This window comes from Suncus etruscus, chromosome 16 (genome assembly GCF_024139225.1).
Source record: "Suncus etruscus isolate mSunEtr1 chromosome 16, mSunEtr1.pri.cur, whole genome shotgun sequence".
In the NCBI taxonomy this organism is placed as follows: Eukaryota; Metazoa; Chordata; class Mammalia; order Eulipotyphla; family Soricidae; genus Suncus; species Suncus etruscus.
In genome coordinates, this window is record NC_064863.1 from 22,323,234 (window position 1) to 22,338,846 (window position 15,613).

The window sequence follows — 15,613 nt, forward strand, 5'->3', positions numbered from 1 at the left end:
TATATCATTATTCTAGCCCCCTCAAACATTTCTTTGTTAACACAAGTTACCCTTTGATTGAAAATAATAGGCTCCTGCCACTGATAAAGGTTGAAGTACCTTTTCCCCCAACACATCTGCTCCCTACAGTTCTCCTCCCCTTCCTCACTTCCATATGGAGTCTTTAATTATATTTATTTGTTTTTTATTAGGGTGACCATTTCCAGTCATACTGGGGGGTGCTACCTTTGGTTCTGTGCTGGGATCACTTCCAGTGGTGTTCAGGGAACTAGAAGGTGCCAAATCAAACCTGGGACTCCAGGATACAACACATGTGCTCAGTCATTTTAGCTTTCCTTGCCCCTGGCCCCACACTAATTTTATTTGCTTGGTTTGGGTTTTTGTTTTATTTTGGCAGTTTCTCAAGAAATACCTAGAGGATACAGGGTGCGAGAGAAGGGAGGTTCTGGCAATTTGGAGTCAACTGAGCTGGAATTCAGTACTGCATGAGACCTTAAATATGATACTGCGTGGGCCCTGCAGTGTTGGGGATGCTTGGGACCACCTTGGCTGTGTTCTGGGCCTTCGAGAATACATGCAGCAATGATCAGGGAACTTTGTGGTTCAGGGAATCAAACTCAGGTCAGCAGCATGCTGACCCTACTTGTTTTTGGCCCCTCTCCACATTGATCTCTTTAAATAATTGAAGTCACTGGCCTCTTTGTGTTCTGAAAAGTAAATCAATGGCCATAACCCCAAGAGCAGAAAAACAAAAAGCTTATGTCACAGGTGCTCAGAAGTAACTGCTGTGAACTTTCCTTTGCTGATTGCTGTTTGCACTTTCTACACCAGCATATGAACTTATTTTTATCAAAAATGTCAGTGTTCGTTTATTTAAGCAGAAAGGACAGCATTGTCCCAAAACAACACAGAGGCATCGACAAACCAGACACATTCTATCCTAGGAAGGCACTTTCTGGTGCCTACACATATAATTCATGCTTTAAAAAAAAAAAAGATTTTTAGCTTAAAGAAACAAGATTTTGGCATCATTTTGAAAATTTCACAGGAAACTCCAACTGCTGTGAATGTAAATGACATTTCGACTTGAATTCCAACATCCATTCACTATTCTTTTTCTCTGTTCTGAAACTACATCAGAAAATATATTTAAGTGGAAGGAACATACATTTATGCTCGGTTTACACAAGTACATAAAACTCATACAATTAGTCACACAGAGATGGGATTCAAAGGCAGCTTTGACATTCAAAAGCTCTATGTTAATCAAGACTAAAAGTAGGTCAGTGTTTATCCTGGGCCTCACAACAACCCCCCCCCCATCTTGCCCTTGACCTGGTTCACAAAGGTCACCATTCCTTTTACCCAGAAGTCTTTGCAGGAGAGGAAATGGCCAGTGAGGAAGAGAATTATGTTGAGGCAAAGCCATGGAGTTGAATAGCATCACATTATGATGGAGTTAGTTAAATAATACATAGGAAAGCAGCGATTTTCTACAGATTACTGTGTACCATCTGGCATTAATTCCACAGAGAAATCAGTACTGGCCAGCCTATATTTTCATTTGTGAAATCTGGCAACGCTTCCGAGAGAACACAACCTTTGGCATTTCCATCCAGCTCTTTTCTGCCTTGTGTGTTCTTCTTAGTTTAGAATGCTAAAGCTCCAAATTTTGTCTCTGACACAGCATTCCTTGCATGGTTCCAAAGAGGACACAAACCACATCTGGAATGTGCTTGGCCAATCTCCCCAAGAAAAATCAGGCTGTTCAATGGCCAGAAGAGGGTTTGCTTTGATTGTCCCTGTGGCTCTGAGGCCACAGAGTAGACAAGAACATGAGAGAGAGAGAGAGAGAGAGAGAGAGAGAGAGAGAGAGAGAGAGAGAGAGAGAGAGAGAGAGAGAGAGAGAGAGAGATGAGTGTGTGAAAGAGAGAGAGATGAGTGTGTGAAAGAGACTGAGTGAGAGAACAAGTGAGAGTGAGGGAAAGTGAGAGTGAGTGAGAGAACGAAAGTGAGTGAGGGATAGAATGAAAGAGTGAGAGAGTAAGTGAGAGTGAGAGATCTAGAGAGAAAATGGACTCTCTAGGGGGAGAGCAGCCTCCCACACTTCTCATTCAAGCAGCAGAGCATGGAGGGGAAACCAATCCCACCCACCTTGGTTGTTGTAGAAACTTCTACCATTGATCAGGGCCACATTTCCCACTGGCAAACGTGCTTGGGCAGTTACTCTGGCAGCCCAGAGCCCCTCTGGCCTCCTGTTGGTGCCCTGCCACTAGATACTTCTGGTGCAAAAGGCTGTAATAATGATGCTGCCTTGAGGCTTTTTGGGGGGGGTTAAGCCATGGCCTATCCTAATGGGGTTCTCCTGGAACCCCACAGCCTTTCTCCTGTGGGTATTTCCCTCCTCTCTGGTGCCTCCCTGTGTCACCCCTCCCTGTCTTGCTCCAGGCCCCTGCCCCAGGCCCCCCTGCCAGTTCAGGGGGCGCTCATGTGGCTGTAGGAATACCTAGACAAGGAGGCCCCAGTGGTCCTGCCATCCTCCTCCTCCCCTGCCTCCCCGCGTGCCCCTGGGGGCCCAGGCTTGGGGCAGCATGGGAAGGTGGCCAGGAAGCCCAGTCGGAAGCGCTTGTTCATGAAGCAGTAGATGATGGGGTTGACGCAAGAGGAAGTGTAGGAGAGCAGCAGGATGAAGGAGATGGGGGTACCCGAGAGGCGGCGCTCAGCAGAGGCCGTGTCGTAGGCGCGCCAGGCGTTGGCACTGAAGATGGGCATCCAGCAGAGGAAGAAGAGGAGCACTATGACAATGAGCATTCGGATCACCCTCTTCTTGGCCATCAGGTTGGCCGCAGAGCTGCTGCTGCGGATGCGGGGGCTCCGGGCCCCAGGGCTGCCAGGCAGAGGCCGCAGTTCCACCTTGCGCGCTGGCCTGGGCCTCTGCAGGTAGCAGCCGTCGCTCTCCTCGTACCTGCGGGGGCACCCCGGGCTGGGCTTCCTTTCTGGGGGTGCAAAACGACAGGGCTTACTGATGGGGAGCTATGGGAGAGTGCCCCCCCAAAATAACCCCCCAAATGGGGGAATAGACCAACTACACCAACCCCCTGGGATCTGATCCTGGCAAGCAAAAATGCGCCCAGGAAAGGTTAGGACAAACTTTATTTCTATAAAGTAAAATTTCAAAAAGGTCATGAGAGGTGCTGTTCAACTCTTCTTAGATTTATTCATACTTAAAGTACTTAAATAGTTTCATCTATTTAGCTACCACGATAAACTACCTATTTTATTTTATTTCTTTTGAATGATATCTTTATTTAAGCACCATGATTACAACCATGTTTGTAGTTGGGTTTCAGTTATAAAAAAAAAATACACCCCTTTCACCAGTGCAACCTTCCCATCACCAATGCCCCCCCCATCTCCCCCCTCCCCACTCCCTTCCTGTATTCGAGACAGGCATTCTACTTCTCTCGCTCATTAACATTGTCATGATAGTTGTTTATTTTATTTTTTGGCTTTGGTTCTGTTCTCAGGAATCACTGGGTGTGGAGGTGGGCAAGGTGGGCAAGGCAACATGGGCTGCCGGGGATCGAATCTGGGTTTTAGCCATGAGCCAGGCAAAACTCACTGTACAATCAGTCTAGCATCCAATTACCCATTTTAGAGATGAGAAAACTCAGTCTTTAGGAGACAGAGAGTAACACAAGCAAAACTAGAAAAGAAAATTGTAAGGACTTTAGACTTATTCTATACTAAGGGCGCCCATGATTAATTGTGAGAAACGGCCCAGCCTCAAGTACTCATTAGATGTGCTGAGTCAATTCTGTCACATGTTGGGAGATGTCATGTGGTGGAGCAATGTCGTATTAAACATACCAATGGCTGCACAGGAGACCCCAGAGCATGGACAGTCCGTGTGTGTGTGTGTGTGTGTGTGTGTGTGTGTGTGTGTGTATGTGTGTGTGTGTGTGTGTGTCCTTGTGTGGTTTGTTTGTCTCATTCTCTGCAACCAGTCCTCTGATGGAGGCTAAAGGTGCCAGTCCCAATGGCTTTAGACAATAGGGAGTCCTGTTACAGGTACCTCTGCCCTCCTCATTCCTGGGATCCAATCCCAATGGACAGAGGCTGTCCTGAAAAGGGTGAGATATTTTTATTTATTTATTGCAGCCACACCCAGTGATGCTCAGGGGTTATCCTGGCTCTTTATTCAGGAATTACTCATGCCCATGCTCAGTAATGCCAAAGATTGAACCCAGGTTGGCTATGTGCAATGCAAACACCTTCCCTGCTGTGATATAGTTCTATCTGAGGGATGAGTATTGATCTCAACTTCTCTCTCCCTGCCAGGGAAAAGCTGCAAAAAACAGTGCAGTATGTCTAATAGGCAATATGTGAAGAATAATAGTGGTTCTAGCACATTTCTGGTGATGTTTATGCAGATAGGTTATAAGGATCAATATATCACTGGAGACTAGATTTTCATAGCTCCCCCTTTTTTGTCCAGAGCCTTTGGAAAGGGTCCTACAGAATTGATATGATTCCACATATCTTTGATTACCAGGGATCTGAATACGAAGCAATTTTTGGCTTGGTTTTGGGCTACACCAGGCAGTGGTCAGGATTTACTCTTGGCTCTGAGCTCAGGGTTTTGTTTTGTTTTCCTAGAGGTGCTCTGGAGACTTTATGAGCACTGTAGATAAAGCTTAAATTTACTAGCATGCAAGGCATGTGCCCTACTTGCTGTACTATCTCTCCAGCTTGGTAAATTGTTTTTTTTTTCCAATGAAGAAGCTGTAGTGAGTAATTTCTTTTTTTTTTTTTTTTTGTTTTGTTTTTGGTTTTTGGGCCACACCCGGCGGTGCTCAGGGGTTTCTCCTGGCTGTCTGCTCAGAAATAGCTCCTGGCAGGCACGGGGGAACATATGGGACACCGGGATTCGAACCAACCACCTTTGGTCCTGGATCGGCTGCTTGCAAGGCAAACACCGCTGTGCTATCTCTCCGGGCCCTGTAGTGAGTAATTTCTATCCAGTAGAAGGAGCTGAGTGAGGATGAGGGTAGTGAATCTGATATGGGGACAGAGTTTAGTGGTTAGTGGATAGGGGTCAATGGAGAAATGAGGCTTAATGGCCCTTGGAGTAGAGTGTCCATTTGAAGACAGCATTAGAGTGACTTCAGAACACATAAACTCTTGGTTTATAAATGGGTTCCATGCAATTGATTTCATTTTATTCATCCTCTTAATACCAATGATTTCTCCATTTTATCAATGAGAAAATAGAAGCACTGGGTTCATGGATCATATTTATATCACAGAGGCCCCTAAGAAAACTTTGCAAACTGTCCAAATTTATTTTGTCTCTCTGATGTGTCCATTCAAATGACAAAAAATAAGTTTTTTGGGATCTTTTGCATAAGCATAAACTAAAAAATAGTTACCTCTGGCAGACTTCTTCTGTCTAGCATCAAATTTTATGCCTTGGTAAAGTTCCAGAGAGATTAATCCATATGCCACCATCATCACAATTCCAGGAATAAGAAAGAGAATGAGTAACAGGAACGTGTGCCTAATAAAATAAAAATAAATCCAATAACCAGTAATTCCAGTCTTTCACATGCAGGTGGAAAAGAGTAAATTATGTTCATCTTCATCTGACCAGTCTGAGTAAACACATTATGGACTAGTATTTAATGTCCTGAAAACTCCATGTCACTCATTAGGAGCTGTTACTTTCTTGCTTGTTTTCAGATAAAGTCTCTTATGAAAGATTAGTTAATTTGGAAAATTGTGGTATAATTCTGTGCCCAGAAACAACTTGTCTTCATATGAAATGAATGAGAGCTTTAGAAAAATAGAGTATGTTATCTCTAAATAAAGCTACCCATTGGGCCGGAGAGATAGCATGGAGGTAAGGCGTTTACCTTTCATGCAGAAGGTCATTGGTTCGAATCCCGGCGTCCCATATGGTCCCCCGTGCCTGCCAGGAGCAATTTCTGAGCACGAAGCCAGGAAAAAACCCTGAGCACTGCCGGGTGTGACCCAAAAACCAAAAAAAAAAAAAAAAAAAAAAAAAGCTACCCATAGTAATATTTTACCTTTGTGATGAATTCTTAAATGTGATATGCATAGCATTAGCATTTTATATTATATTATATTATATGTTATAGAAAATAAAATACGTGTAATTATATATGACATTTAGAATATGTATACTTAGTTTTATTTATACTGAACATACTTATATAGTTATGTTCATTTAATTCCCACAAGAAAGTATCTATTTTAGAGATGAGAAAACTGAGACTGAGGGGCTGAGTGATAGCACCCTGGGAGGGCGTTTGTCTTGCATGTGGCTGAATGGGGCTGACCCGGTTTTGATCCCTGGCATCCCATATGGTTCCCCAAGCCTGCCAAAAGAGATTTCTGAGTGCAGAGCCAGGAATAAGCCCTGAGCACCACCGGGTGTGACCTCAAAACAAAACAAACAAAAAATAACATCCAAAGTCATACAGCTAGTGACAATGGAGTTTGAACACAAATAATAGATGCTAGAACTCATGCTCTTAAGTGTCATGATATACCACTGTTGACTTCACAACAAATTGATCAAGAGTTTGGTAGGAATGATGGAAAACCTCCTGCGTTTGGCACAATTTGACATCCTTGCTGTTTCTGACCCCTTGGCACAAAGCATGCTCATTCTGCTGGCCGGAAACACAGAGTTATGTTGTCTTTAAACACATTTGACTCCTGAGGAAGAGCAGCCTCCTCTTGCAGGAGCCTGGCCTCTAAATCACTGTCATAGTCTGGCATGTGTAAGGTTACGTGATTAGGCCATAAAATTGTCAGAAGCTCGTGGTGGCTGGGCTATTTCTCAACTCAATTGGACATGTCTTGATAAGATTTCTTTCTAAGCCTTGGAATTGTTCTTGTTATTTGCAACACAATTTGCGCGTGCCTGCGTATGCATACGTGCTTTACTTGTTTGAATAAAAAGTGGCAGATACAAAGAAATCTGAGATTATCTTAGCTTCTAACCATCTTTGAATATCTTGTTCTCTGCTTCTAAAACATGTTTGGAGGGGGCCGGAGAGATAGCATGGAGGTAAGGCATTTGCCTTGCTTGCAGAAGGACGGTGGTTCAAATCCCGGCATCCCATATGGTCCCCTGAGCCTGCCAGGGGCGATTTCTGAGCATAGAGCCAGGAGTATATATATATATATATATATATATATATATATATATATATATATATATATATATATAAAAGCCATTGAATATCTAGATACATATAGACACATATACTCTCATTTGAATCCAAATGATTGAGAAAAAAAGATATCTATATTATTAAATTCTTTTTTTTTTTTTTTTTTTTTGGTTTTTCGGCCACACCCGGCAGTGCTCAGGGGTTACTCCTGGCTCTATGCTCAGAAATTGCTCCTGGAAGGCTCAGGGGACCATATGGGATGCTGGGATTTGAACCACCAACCTTTTGCATGCAAGGCAAACGCCTTGCCTTCATGCTATCTCTCCGGCCCCATTATTAAGTTCTTGACTACTCAAAGAATTTGAACTTCAGAGAGGCTACTTGAACTTGTCCAGTGTAACCAAATTGGTTCACAGAAGAAACACTTTTATATGTGGTAAAGTGTTGTGTACAGGGACTGTCGTTTCACCTTTCTGGAAAACCACATGAGATTAGGAATTCTAATTTCAATTCCATAGTAAATTGTTACCCTTTACAATGACAGTTGAAACCCCAGATCATCCAAAGCACACTACACAGTGATTCATATAGAAGCTCTTTCTCCCACACTTGGTTTGTTTATTTAGTTTTTAGTCTTGGTTTGGGAAACACACACTATGATATTCAGAGACTCGGTGCTTAGAAGATTTTTCCCTGCAGTGCTTAATGCTCAGAGTTGCTTATAAGCAGTGCCAGGAATTGAACCTGTTCCCCCTGTAGGCAAAGCATGTATTTTAGCTCTTTGAGCCATCCTGGCCTGCTTCCATGTTAGTGACCTCGAACTATTAACTCCTCTCTGTCCCTATTTCCTCAGTTGTAATATGGGAGTGATAGGAAATGAACAATAAAACATATATCTAGGGTTTTTGAGAATGAGTTGAATTATCATATGCACAAAATTTAATAGAACAAATAAACTATAATATTTACTATAAAATTCTAGAAAGAAGTTAGAAGATTAATTTTCTTTTTTTAAAATTTTTTTGGGGGGGTCATACCTGGTGGCGCCCAGGGGTTACTCCTGGCTTTACACCCAGAAATTGCTCCTGGCAGGTTCTAGGGACCATATGAAATGCAGGGATTCTAACCACTGTCCTTCTGCATGCAAAGCAAGCGCCTTACCTCCATGCTATCTCTCCAGCCCCAATTTTCTTTTTTTTAAAACTTTATTGATTGATTGATTGATTGTTGGGCCACACCTAGTGGCGCTCAGAGTTTACCCTTGGCTCTGCACTCAGAATTCACCCCTGGCAGGTTGAGGGATCATAAGGGTGTCGGGAATTGAACTGGGTCCCTCCTGGGTTGGCTGCATGCAAGGCAAATGCCCTACCACTGTGCTATCTTTCCGGCCCCAGAAAATTAATTTTCAAAAACAGATTCTTGAGCACTGTGGACATTACCTGTTTCTAGTGTGTCTGCCTTGCATGTGTCAACCTTGGTTTGATGCCCTGCACTGCATTTGATCCTCGAGCAACCCTAGGAGTGATCCTTGAGTTCAGAGCTAGAAATAAGCCTTGAGCACTACTGGGTATGGCCCAAACTCCTCCATCCCCACCAATTGAAGCAAAATATTCTGTCAAGTTGTATTTTGGCAATTGCTGCCATCTTACCAAATTTGTTGCATGCCATCGCTGGGCAGGAGAAAGCGGCACATATTGGCAGTTTGATTGTTGTTTTTGGTGAAAGGCACCAAGTTGCTGTAAATGGGATATGGAGTCATGATGGTGAAAGAGAAACACCAGGTAGCAGCGATCACCTTCAAGGCATGAGACTTTGTCTGCCAGACCCGGGACTGTAGGGGTTTGCAGATGGCACCATACCTCTCCAGGGATATGGCGACCAGGTTAAAGGTGGAGACGCTCACAGAGGTGCCTGCAACAGGAACAAAAACTGGGTTAGTCAGCTTTAAACTCCAAAGTGTTATTTGCACAGTAACTTCAGCATTATGCATCTGAGCAGGTTTGAGAGCAAAGAAAAAATGCTCAGAGGGTAAAAGAAATATTATGTATGGGTATTTAAAAAAATGATTTATTCCCAGCTTTGTTCCCAAAAGGACTTAAGGCAGTTAAAGAAATGCATTTGCATGTACATCTGAATGCCTATTTTTAAAAATGCTTATTGAACTTTGATTCTAATCAGACTCCTTCTGAGGTGGATCATTAATTAATAACCAAGGGGATGAAAATGCACCTCTCTCACAGAAGAGGTATCTGAGTAACCCCTGGCAAAGCTCTCATTCTAAATTCATTGATCACCTCTCCCCCAAAAATGTGATTTTACCGTTGAGTAAAATAACATCAGAGACAGGAGCTGCCATCTTTTCCAGGTTTTTCCCGAAAGAGTTGATATGGCCTTTAGACTGAGGTGCAGCAAAATTCCCCAGAGTAAAGCTTGTCTAATGGAACCACTGTCATGGTTAACATCCCCATTGGGTAAAGGGTTTTCTCTTCCTTCATTTTAGGGGCTTCAGGGATACTCTCTGTTAGCAGTTTTGAGAAGAACACAAAGTCAAGGAAAGTATCTAAACCCTTGGAATTGGAGAAATCCAACAAAACAGTATGGGTATTGCAGACACGTTCAAAGCTACATGAAAGTTAAAAGCATTTTTGTTGATGTAAAATACAACTAAAGATTTTCGAAAATTTCTTATTCTTTTTAGCTCTTGGGGGGCACATCTAACAGTGCTCGGTACCGGATGATTCCTTCATGGTCTTTGGGGGTCACTTCTGGTGGTGCTTGGGGAACCAGAGGGTGCCAGAGATGCAAAACCTGGGGCTTTCATGTAAAGCCTGTGCTAAAGCCCTTTGAACTACTTGCCTGGCCCCCAACTCATCATTTTATAGCAGACACTCATTAGGCATTTAATAATTCATAATACTGTAGAACCACAGATTATTTTCAAATATTATTTTCTTCTGGTTTGGGGGGCCATGCCTGATGGTGCTCAGAGCTTACTCCTGAGATGGCTACTTGCAGGGTTCAGGGAGTATCATGTGGGATGCCGGGAATTCAACTGTGATGGACTGCATTCAGAAAAAATGTCCTATGCACTGAATCTCCAGCCCTTGTTTTCAGGTCTTTTATATCTGGTTAGATTCTTAAGAAATCTCTCTCTCTCTCTCTCTCTCTCTCTCTCTCTCTCTCTCTCTCTCTCTCTCTCTCTCCACACACACACAAGTGATAAATCTTGACAACCTAAAGTACTATGACATGGTAGTTCTGAGTATTATTTCATTATTGTACAGTGATCCTGTTGATTCTAAATATCAGAGGATTTAGACCGAGAGAGACTAGCTTACATATTTGTCTGAGGCATGCACAACAGTTATTTATCATCATTTTGTCAGTGTTGGGTCCTGCTTCCTCAACTGGGAAAAATTATGTTGGAAGCATTCCTGTTATTGAAGTTTGTCTTAGCCCAACTCTGCCTTGCATATTCTGTCAAATTTAGGTTAACGCAACAATTCTCAGAAAAAAATAATCACACCCAATGACTTCCCTCCCCTTTCCCTCCTCTCCTTCTTCTGTCTGATCACAGGCATGGGATAAATCAGTGAGACAAACAGAGGGAGATCAGATACACATCTTTGCTCAGCTTCTGAGAGCCACTACTAGAGGAAAGGAAGACTTACTTCCTTTCTTACTACTGCGATGGCTGTAGACCTGTGTTCGAACCTCAGCTCTGTGGCATGCCCCTTGTTCTCTAATTAACCTCTCTGTGCTTCCATTTCCTCAGGGAAGAATATGGGTATTATTTACTTTAAAGACAGTTGGAAGACCAAATAAGATCATGAAAGTAATAACACAAAAGTTACCCCCGAACAGTAGCCCGTGTGGTCTTATCTATTCCCATCATCCCTTGGATTGACAAAGGTAAAAAGGAGCATAACTCAGACAATCAGGGTCAACTTTGTAATCCTCCCACAGGCCCCAGGAACAAATGCAGCTTGTCAAGAGGATGAGGTCTCTCTCTTTCTGTCTCTCTCTGTCTCTGTCTCTGTCTCTGTCTCTCTCTCTGTCTCTGTCTCTGTCTCTCTCTCTCTCTCTCTCTCTCTCTCTCTCTCTCTCTCGCTCTCTCTCTCTGAGCTCTAAAAGGCCCCAAGTCCTTAGGAAGGAAATATATTGGGAACTAAAACCTGAGAAGGGAATCAAGAGCTATAAAGAAATTGGTTTTTAAATGATGCTTCTGACACCTGACCTGCAAAATGTCCAAATGGGACCTGGCTTCCGGGGAACCTAACAGGATTGGGCACACCAGGAAGCCAGTAAACCTTGTCGTTGCAGAAACCCCTGCTCCATTGCAAAATCCGATATTTACTTGCTTGGCTTGGCTTTTCAGCACTCATCAGGGTTGCTCTGCTGATTCTGGGAAAAGTTAGGCCTTGAGTTGGATTTGAGGGTGCACTCCAGATCCTGCTCCCCAGGGCAACTCACCCATGAAGTAGGTGGTAGTCTTGCACACGGCGCTCCCGAAGATGAAATCCTTGAGCAGGTTGGGGATGAGGTTGAAAGGCATGCAGAAGAGGCAGAGCATGAGGTCGCTGACCGCCAGGGAGAGCAAGAAGATGTTGGTGACAGTCCTCATCCTCTTGTTTCGAATCAGAACCGTGATGACCAGCGTGTTACCCAGGACACTGAGCAGAAAGATCAAGGAGTACAGGAAGATCTGCACAGCAGGTTGCCACTCTGCAAAGAGGAACAGGCATGAAACAAGGTGGAAGGAAGCTGGTGAGGGCAGAATGTTAGACAGCTGCTGGGGAAGAAGTTATTGCTTTTTTTTTTTTTTAATTTTTTTTAATCCACAGTGTATATCATTGAGCCCAACTATTTCTACACATATATGACATTTCGCAGAAACAGACTGAGGGCAATCCTGTGGCTTCTAAAGATTAATATGTTAAAGGAACACTCCGGGAACCCCTTTTTCTCTCCAGAACAAAGCTTCTCAAGTGAACAGGGATTTCTTTCTTCCCTCGCTGCTGAGTAGCTGAGCATTATTTGGCTTGAATCACTTTTTCACGCCGGATTTCTCCCCTGAAAAAGCAGCTGGCTAGATGGTGACAGCACCTTTTCTGTCCGGCTTGTTAAGTTCAAGCTTTGACACTTGTATACCCGCCTTTCTGCACAAACAGTGCTTCCTCCCTGGAACCTGACACAGTAATCCCCAACTTTGCCATGCAAAACAATAGGAGTCCGGGACTCCCCTTCAAACTTCTGAGCCACGACCTTACACCAGACCCATTCATGGGGGGCTCTGCTATTTTCTTCAGCAGCTTTTCCTTTGTTGATTCTCCCACCCCACCTCACACACAAACACACCCTCCACTTACTAGATTTCTGAAGAAAAGGAGACTTACCCTTGGGGGGCTGGGGCTGCTCCAAGCAGAAAAGCGTCTCATTGTCAAGCCCCAGTTCGCAGGGAGGAGAGAAGTCGCTTCCATTCACAAGAAGGCTGTCAACCACATCCATCCTTACCGGCTGCTTCCCACCAGGGCTGGCGCGCTGGGGAATGATGGCTCAAGGTTGGGCTGGGCTCATGGGCTCTGTCTTTTAAGGACTGACCCAGAGAGTCTCCCAAATGCCACCTGGGGTGCCTGGAAGGGATAGATTCCAGGTGTGCAGTTCAGCAGTCATTCCTACAGGCAACCTGAGTTCACTGCACTCAGTCCAGCTGAGCGAACATGTGCGCTCCTGGCTGGCTGGGGAAAGACAAGGCAAGGCGGCAGAGCCAGCCCAGCCCGCTCCACCTTCCAGGGCCACCCCTCCCCTTCTGGGCCAGTCTTGGGGAGCCTCCGTGAGCAGACAGACCCACTAGAGTTAACCCTTCCTGGGAGTCACTGCTTTTATACACTAAAGTCCCAGCATGGACACACACACACACACACACACACACACACACACACACACATACACACACACAGTCTCTCTCTGTCTCTGTCTCTCTGTCTCTGTCCCCCCCCCCTCTCTCTCTCTCTCACACACACACACACACACACACACACGCACACACACACACTCACACACTTACCTAGAACCACTCCTCTCTCTGCAGAGCCCACAGTGGCTGTTGAGACAGGAGCAATCAACACAGCAACAGAAACGCTAATGCAGACCAGCAGGACAAAAGGACATGGAGGGACTCTACGTAGCTACCTCCTTACATGAAAGCAATTAGTGCCTTTTTAGCGTTGGAACTATGCCCGGCCATGTGTGTGCATCTAACTGCCTGCTGGTTGTTAAGTTGTTACCCACCGCAGAGTTATTGCTCCCAGCTTCTGCCCTTGTTAACTGCAAGGTGAGAGGAGTCTCTTTTGTATAGAGATTCCTGGATCCATCACACACACACACACACACACACACACACACACACACACACATTTTCTACTCATTCATTTCTTTGTCCATTCATGGAAAATCAAGCCTAAACACACAAATAAGAACTCGAATCATTTCAAAGATGGTTAAATAGCCTAGAGGAAGTAAATAAAGCAGAAACATGAGTTGGAGGGGACTTGTCCTGGGGTCACTTATAACATGTGTGTTCAGGGATGGGGCCCTAGAGGAGGGCCTGGAAGAAGTTGCATGAGGAGCTGGAGGAAGCTGCTTAAGGAAAGGCAGGAGAAACAGTACTGGGCAGAGGCCCACATGTACAAAGGCCAAGGGTGTGAATAAGCAGGACTGATCTGTACCACTAGCCCTGAGAGGTTGAGGTGGGAGGGGGGACCCAGATCTGAGGTCTGGGTTTTCTGTGAAACTTGTATTAGAGCATCCTCTAGACCCATTATTCGTTGGTATTCCAAATCCATGCCTTGGGAAAGGAGAAGACAGGAGAGGCACCAAGTTTCTGGCTGAAACTTGGTCCCTTGGCCAAAATCCTCTGGAGGAGGACTATCACATGTGATAGAACAACACTGTTTAATTTAGCAGTATCCCTGGCAGACATTAGATGCCATCAAGGATCAGAGTGAGAGGAGTCCATGATGCTGCTCTTCTCTGAAACATTGCACACCTCAAATTTGAGACATTTGGAGGAACTGGAATGGAAGGAACGTTGGAGAAACTGTTTGTTGCTATTAAGGGGATAGGCTCTGTTTTTAAGAGGCTGAAGTGGAAACTTTATTGACAGCACAGGTTTTTTTCTGAGACACAACAGAGGCACATCAGTCTCTCGGAGACTCATTTTATTTGCAAAATGGGCATCAAGATAGCCCCTTTGTTGTTTATTATGAAGATAGATGGTCTCAACGCAAAGCCAGGCACAAATATAATGTTCAGTGAGGGCTGGAGAGGTAGTACAGCTGATAAGGTGCTTCTCTCACCAGCATCCAACCTGGGTTTGATCTCTTGCACCACATGTGGTCTCCTGAGCACTGCCAGGAGTGATCCCTGAGCACAGAACTAGGAGTAAGTCCGAAGTATTGCAGGAAGTGACCCAAAAGGCAACAAACAAGAAGATTAAAGAACCGAGGTTAGTGAATGACAGCTAACAGTATCTTCAACTGATGAGAACTTTTTTTTTTTTTTTTTTGGTTTGCACCCGACAGTGCTCAGGGTTACTCCTGGCTCTGTGCTCAGAAATCACTACTGTCAGACTCAGGGGGACCTTATGGGATGCCAGGATTCCAACCACCATCCTTCTGCATGCAAGGCAAAAATGCCCTACCTCCATGCTATCTCTTCAGCCCTAATAAGAACTTTTGTATTTTTTTCAACTGATAAGAATGTTCTGATTATACTCCCATGGAAGAAGAGGAGGCAAAAACAGGTTGCTGCCTGACTATAGTTGTCACCGGAAGTGGACACCCCCTTATTCCCCACAACCCAATCCTGGACATTTGGTCTGAGTCCAGGCACAGTTAATTTCACTCTAGTGACTGTTTCACCTGCTCCACCTGCTCCACCTAAAGAGGAACCAGCCACAGAAGGGGGGACCCCCCCTTCCAACACATACAGACAGCAGTTAGGGGAGTACTGCTATCCATTTGGGGCACTCTCCTTGCTTCTCCCCCTCTACTTCCTTTCCTATTTGTTCTGCTTATCCTTGGTAGCAGAGAGCCAGAGTGGAATAAAGGAGGGTGAGAGCTAGGGGTTCTGAGCCCCCCAGGAAGCTAGTAAACCCTCTTGAGCACTGAGCCTCTGATCTCAGAGCTTTACAAGCAAGTACAAGCCAGCGGCATCCAAGAACGAAGATTTCTTCCCAGAGATCCTAATCATTTTGATTTTTATCCAGGATCCCTAGGGCTTCAGAAGCCTCCTAGGGGGAACTCTCAGCAAGCCCACCCTCCCAGAAGCCATTAATTGTCTCACTATCTCAAGACCATCCATCTTCATGACAAACACAAGTCTGCATGAGTGTCGAGGCAGACTGC

The 15,613-nt window shown here is 44.6% G+C and overlaps 2 protein-coding genes across 2 annotated transcripts in view; one reads left to right on the forward strand and one right to left on the reverse strand.

Annotated features, from left to right (window-relative positions):
* Positions 1–1,980: 1,980 nt before the first annotated feature.
* Positions 1,981–12,728, reverse strand: CCKAR (cholecystokinin A receptor). Its single transcript, XM_049790007.1, has 5 exons — positions 12,602–12,728; positions 11,679–11,930; positions 8,855–9,116; positions 5,433–5,560; positions 1,981–2,996 (listed from the first exon to the last, which is right to left on the reverse strand). The coding sequence occupies exons 1-5, from the start codon at positions 12,711–12,713 to the stop codon at positions 2,476–2,478; spliced, it is 1,275 nt and encodes a 424-aa protein (XP_049645964.1). The 5' UTR covers positions 12,714–12,728; the 3' UTR covers positions 1,981–2,475.
* Positions 12,729–13,440: 712 nt separating this feature from the next.
* TBC1D19 (TBC1 domain family member 19) overlaps positions 13,441–15,613 on the forward strand; it is a 186,461-nt gene continuing 184,288 nt past the window's right edge. Inside the window, exon 1 of the mRNA XM_049790236.1 lies at positions 13,441–13,539. Coding sequence (XP_049646193.1) covers positions 13,441–13,539 — 99 coding nt within the window. The remainder of the gene's footprint in view (positions 13,540–15,613) is intronic.